The following is a 6,000-nucleotide window of genomic DNA, read 5'->3' on the forward strand; positions in this document are numbered from 1 at the left end:
TGTGGCAGATGTAGGACTGAGAAAAATCCTCCGCACGTGCACACGTTACGTTTCACTGATGCCGGAAATATTCAGCACACTCCTCTGCAGAAAAACGGAGTTGCAGGAGAAGACGTTCATTTGGTTACAATGGCAGAGAAAATGCAGCCAGCGTTACTTGTAACAGCTCAACCCGCTAAAAAGGCAAAGAAAAGAAAGCCTGAGGCTGAAAAGGCTGCAACGAAAAAGGCTCTGGATAAAGAAAGAGTCAACATTGGTGCGGCGTTTGAGCGGTGGAGACAACTGGGGCATGTGGAGGGCCTGAAAAGTGATGCAGAGGTTGCTCTCTTTCTGTTGGTCAGGTAATTATTTGTTTTGTTTCAGGGGGATTTGTTATTTTCATGAAATATGTGAGGTTTGCCAACTTGTCTATGTTTGTAGCTCGTATTAGCCCAAAGCTAAAGTTAGCATCTTTGTGTGTTGTTTTTAGCCATGAGAATGGCTAATGAGTCGGCCCAGTTTCCACTGGATAGGGGTCCACTGCGTTGCGGCTCCGATCCGGTTTTTCTCCGCCTTCCGGCAATCCTCACCGGTTGCGGTTTGAGTCTGCCACGGCACAGTACAGTAGACAGCTGGCCTCACGATGTGTGCTGGTGTCAACACGGAGTGTTTTATTTTGAAAAGTAACCGGATGTAGTTTGTTATTTTGGCGCTTGACTTCCTGTCTGCTCCGTGCTAAATTCAGCTGAATTGCTGCGTCTTGCTCCGGCATCTCCTTCTCCCTGCAGAATCCCACTAACAGATGCGCGTTCAAGTTTGTGGGGGAGTGGCTTTGGACGGAGCACTGACGGGATGGGAGGGGGGTAGAGGAGGTGCCACTTTCAAATCTTGCTAGCTCTCTTGTTAGCTCTCCAGGATTGTAGACCCTAGCTTTAACTACAAACAGCTAAGCTACAAATGTACCGATCCAATGTAATCTTCTTAAAGAGAAGTCCATATGGGACATTTATAGCAATGTTTCTGCATTCTCAGATCATTGAGTTTTATAGTGAAAACGTGTTGTTAGACATGGTAATGATGGGAAACTACAAAAACAAGAGCCTAATTGCAAAAAACGTAATTCTCCTTTGATATTTTAACGACTGTGCTCTTCTTGTGTGGTAAGCAGGGTCCATATATGTAATGTCAGACCTATTATTGAGAATGATCCTACAGACTTGAGCGAGACCTCTTCTATTTTTGTAAAACCCTAATACAAATATATCTCTGAAACGTCCATTGGATACTTAATGCATCAATGAACTGTGCTAGTTTATATAAGAAATTGGACAAGTGACTGAACATGCAAAAAGTGGGAGGGTCAACTGAAAAGGGCTGCTTCTCATGACTGTGTGAGGCTGTGTTCATTTCACTGCTAGCAATGTGGAACAAATGCTGTCATTGCTAATACAACATTATTTTTCTCTAGTAGACTCACCATTGTACAATGACCCTCCTTCAGCATACTCCATCACAAGGCAGACCTGAGAGAGAAAGAAAATCATCTGAGGCTCACAGATTCAACTGGAAAATCCAAACACACATGACTGAATATAGACAAACCATTAAGGGCCATCCACACATCCACATCACTATAAGGATAATGACATGAGCATCCACAATGATAAATGTGACAGCTGCACACTATAGTTGTGTCAGAAGCTTAGGAAAATGGATATTGAGAACCTGTTACCATTGCACTGAAAAACAAATAAACAAATAAACCCAGAAGAATAGGGTTTTACAATTGTATTCATATTTTTGAAAGCATCAACATCAATTGGCATTATGTACATTATTTATTTCTGCATCCCACTGTTATATCACACAAGCATTTAAGAAGTTGTGGACACGACTACGAGTAAATTCAGATATATGGGCTGCCCGATTAATCGAATTTTCATTGTCATCGCGATATGAACATTTGCAGCAAACACATAGCAAAAGACTGCCTGACACTCGATGAATAAGAAAAATCATTATTTTGTTTACATGCACCATGCATGCACCTTGAGCATGCCAACATTTAGCCTATCAGACGGAGTCCTGGATACAAGGGCCAATCAGATGAAGCCCCAGCTAGCCGTTGGCTACCCTGGCAAAATTAATTGGCATCAGTTTGGTGGTGATTGCCAGGCTACGATAGATGAGGGAGGAGAGAAAAGCGATGAAAATGTGGTCGACGAAGACCTTGTGGTGAAAAGAAACAGCACTTCTGCTATATGGACTTATTTTGGATTCAGGAGAGACGATGTGTTACAAACACAGGTACTGTGTAAGACATGCCGAGCACTTGTTGCAACTTCTAGAGGAAGTTGATTGACTGTGTGTGTCTCTGCCGTTCATTAAATCGCTCTTAAAGGGGTCAGCGTTATGGTTGTGGTGTGGACTCAAACTATTGATAGTTATTGTTCTAGGTTTGGACGGTCCTTCACTGGTGAGTTGGAATATCACCGTGGCCACATAGTCAAGAGAGCATAAAACATAATAACTTTGCAATTAACTTACTGGACTATGGCAAGAGCCATACAACTTCACAATGTTGGGGTGATTCACACGTGAAAGCTGCCGGAGCTGGACACAAAGAACAAACATTATGCACAATTCCATCTACATGCTTACTGTCAATCACATCAACATGTACTATGTGCTGCTACTACTGATAGCACTGACGTTAAGTGAAACAAATTAAATTGTGATATTAGATCTTGACAGTGTTTCAACTGAATCACTTTTAGTGAGGAAAACACAGTTCCAAAAATACCTCAACAATAAAGGCTTTCCTCTCTGATTCACTCTCGATGGTCTTGATTGCAACATCTTTGCCTTTCCATTTGGCTTTGCAAACAACCCCAAAAGCTCCTCTCCCCACCACCTGTAAATAAACAGATAAGAAGAACTTTACCAACAAGATGTATGCTTCTTCACCTTCTGTGATCAACGTTAACGACGGGCATCGACATTGCATTATTGAGGACATGGACAGAGCACACCAACAAAGTCCACACACCTCCTCAACTTCAATATCCTCATAGTTGATTTCTTCAAATGGATATCCAGGAGGTGTTTCTAGTATATCGGCGGATGGTAACGTTAGAGACATTACTAGCCAACGTCAGCTAGTAACTTACTGTAAAGAAAGAAAAAAAAAACATAAATATTATCGTTAAATCACAGTAAATTCAGGCACAGGGATACGCAGACTTACTTGTTGTCATCTAGTCCCATAATGATACAACACTATTTAATAGCAAAATAATAAATACATTAGTAACTTAAAAGAATTGCAGCACGGTTAGCTGTCATGAGCTGTCAAATAAGATACAACAGCTTAACGTTAGCCTTCTGTCAGCTTGTATGATGCAGTCAACCAGCTGGCTAACCGCGTAGCGTAACTAGGTAGCAGAGTTAACTGTGGCTGCCTTAGAAAACCTGTCAGTGAAATTTAAGGGTGCTTAAAGTTAGCCTTTACTATACGATAATCTAGGTTGCATGCTTATAGCAACAACGTAATTCGGTGCTGACCGCAATTTTCCCATTACTTTGCCTCTATCGCAAATAACAACAAGCTATACTAGGCCTACAATGTATTAGCTAGCCAGCTTGCGCTAGCTGGCTGGCCTGGATGCTAACGCTAGCTACCGGGACTTGTTAGCTTAAACAAACCAACCCTTCGTAGTTGACTTGTCACCAGTGCCGGCGCTCTGGACATGGGGATATTTTCTACAATTCATGTACAGAAACCCGACGAAAAACGTCCATGTTATAAAATAGTCTTTCTATATCCACTTGACAGCCAGACATAACTTTTTCGTAACTCGTCTAGCTAGCTTGCTAGGAGTGTATTTTTATTCTTCGCAGGAGCAGCTCCATCAGGAAGTGTGTGCGTACTGCAATTCTGTCCCCCTGAACACTAGACAGGAGCGCACATTCCAACCTTTAGAAAGGGAAAGGCTCGCTGTAATGTAACTTTTTCAGGTGGGGCTAATTTATACTGTGTTACGTCCTGTTGGATATCTTTTGCTATGACAAAGCATCGTATTTCAGGAGACAAATATTGCTTTGTATGAAAATGTTACAGCTGTAAGTAAAATGTTATGAAAGAAAAGGTAGCCATTTTTAAAGTGTAAGGTAAAAATGTAAAGTTAATTTATAATTTTTTAAAATACAGTATCAGAGGAAGAGTTGGTTAGATGGCTTCCCTTCTGTTAACCAAGTTGGGTCCCCTCATATGACAGTGTAAAGCCCCTGTAAACTGTCTGAAGGGGTGAAAGCTCAGTGTAGCTGCTTTAACAATTAAATCATGTATATATGTAAATACATGTAAGTGAAAAATCCTTTGAAATGCTACTTACATATTTATGCATGTCCAATATTGCATAGGCCTACATGAAAATAAAACACTGACATACTTTTATATATAGTATTTCGCTCATAATGCTTTAATTCAAGTGACATTTTGAATGCAGGACTTTCATTGAAGGCTATGAATACTTCTTTGCCATTGGTTGATTATATCCCATTTGTTGTGTTTATTCTTTCTACTATTTTGTACAACTTTCTGTTCACCAACTCTCCACTAATCAATGTTGGGATTTATTTTATTTTTTTTAATTTAAAAAATGTTTTCTTACATTTTACTTCAGTAGATTTCCTAGGAGGGCTGAGGCTGACTCATCTTAAATTGTTGCATATGTCAGTGGGCATTACACATCTGATAAAGGCTAATAAACTTAACATGAATTTTGAACTTGTGAAACTTAACGTGATTTTATATGAAATACTGAGGATCGTCGTGGCCAACCTTACTCTGCAGAGTTTAGAGAAAAGTTCGGCTGACCTTTGATGTAACTGTTTGGTCCCGCATGCAGGACCCTCCTTGATCAGGCAAGTAAAACTTATGTAATGTCAAAATTACATTTACGGGGAGAGATGTTATATAAACACAGCACTTGATGAATGCTAATTACATGCTCCACTCACTGGGAGTAATAAAGCAAGTTCCCAATGGAGGCTTTCCAAACCACTAGGCAAGCACAACTCATACTAATGAGCATGAACTAATTTGTTGTGATATTGAACAGAGGGTTGTTAATAGCAGGAGCCATCCCTCTCCCCTGAAATAATTATTCTAATCGCTCATTTCAAAGGTGATTAAAACACTCTCACCTGGCAGTTTTTCTGGGACTACCTGCACCGGCATATGGTTTGGGACCTGCGGTCAACAGGAAGTTGCATGTTTGTTTACTTTGTCAGCTGCCAAAACTCTTTGAAGAGTCAGACCTGACGACATGCTCTCCTTCTGGACAGGTGACTTTCAGTGGGTGTAGAGGAGGCATCCTTGCAGCCATGTGGCATCATCATGCAGCAATGTAAAGGAAGTGATGATGTTGAGTAATAGACCAAAGTGACTTTTACCAGCTGGGGATGGAGTGCAATGTGAGGACAAATTACAGCTGTCATTAGTTCTGTACAATGCATTCAAGAAATTCTGACACTGAATGAATAGGGATTACAAATTGTGATGTTTCTGGCCAGAATACTTCCTATTTTTTAGTTTTCTGCCAAAAGTGCCTCCAAGCAGCCTATAGTTGCTTTAGATCAGCTTCAGTCTGGTTTCTGACAGAAGACTTTTAGTCATTGTTGATATTTATGATTTCTCTTTTGAGACTCTGTCCGATGACCATAGATTCTGTCCTGGCTCCCTAACTCATGTCACTTATGACTGATATGTTGATTCATTCCTAATTATTCATATCACAAAGATTATGAAGTGATTGAAAGCCAGACACTGAATCTTGGCCAGCATGTCAAATGTTTGATTCATTCCTATTTTTACATTTGCAAACCGTGTCTTAGATGGAGATGAACATTTATGCATCTATATCACCCCATTTAAACTACTGTACTCTTACTTAGCAAGTCAATCACACAGAATCCTGTTGCAGAACTTTAGACCAGGTCCACAAAAAGTTAGTGACA

At 40.4% G+C, this 6,000-nt stretch overlaps 1 protein-coding gene across 4 annotated transcripts in view; it reads right to left on the bottom strand.

Moving 5' to 3' along the window:
- Window positions 1-3,921, bottom strand: part of map3k7 (mitogen-activated protein kinase kinase kinase 7) — a 35,371-nt gene extending 31,450 nt beyond the window's left edge. For 2 of the 4 annotated variants that reach the window (XM_030405419.1, XM_030405417.1), the window contains exons 1-5: window positions 3,689-3,921; window positions 3,029-3,148; window positions 2,783-2,893; window positions 2,527-2,592; window positions 1,457-1,502 (exon numbers count right to left, since the gene is read on the bottom strand). In XM_030405419.1, coding sequence (XP_030261279.1) covers window positions 1,457-1,502; window positions 2,527-2,592; window positions 2,783-2,893; window positions 3,029-3,121 — 316 coding nt within the window. In that variant the 5' untranslated portion in view covers window positions 3,122-3,148; window positions 3,689-3,921. Of the gene's footprint in view, window positions 1-1,456; window positions 1,503-2,526; window positions 2,593-2,782; window positions 2,894-3,028; window positions 3,149-3,226; window positions 3,376-3,688 lie in introns of those variants that run through there. The other 2 variants (XM_030405418.1, XM_030405420.1) reach the window with 2 other exon arrangements.
- Window positions 3,922-6,000: the final 2,079 nt, after the last annotated feature.

Source organism: Sparus aurata, chromosome 22 (genome assembly GCF_900880675.1).
Source record: "Sparus aurata chromosome 22, fSpaAur1.1, whole genome shotgun sequence".
NCBI lineage: Eukaryota > Metazoa > Chordata > Actinopteri > Spariformes > Sparidae > Sparus > Sparus aurata.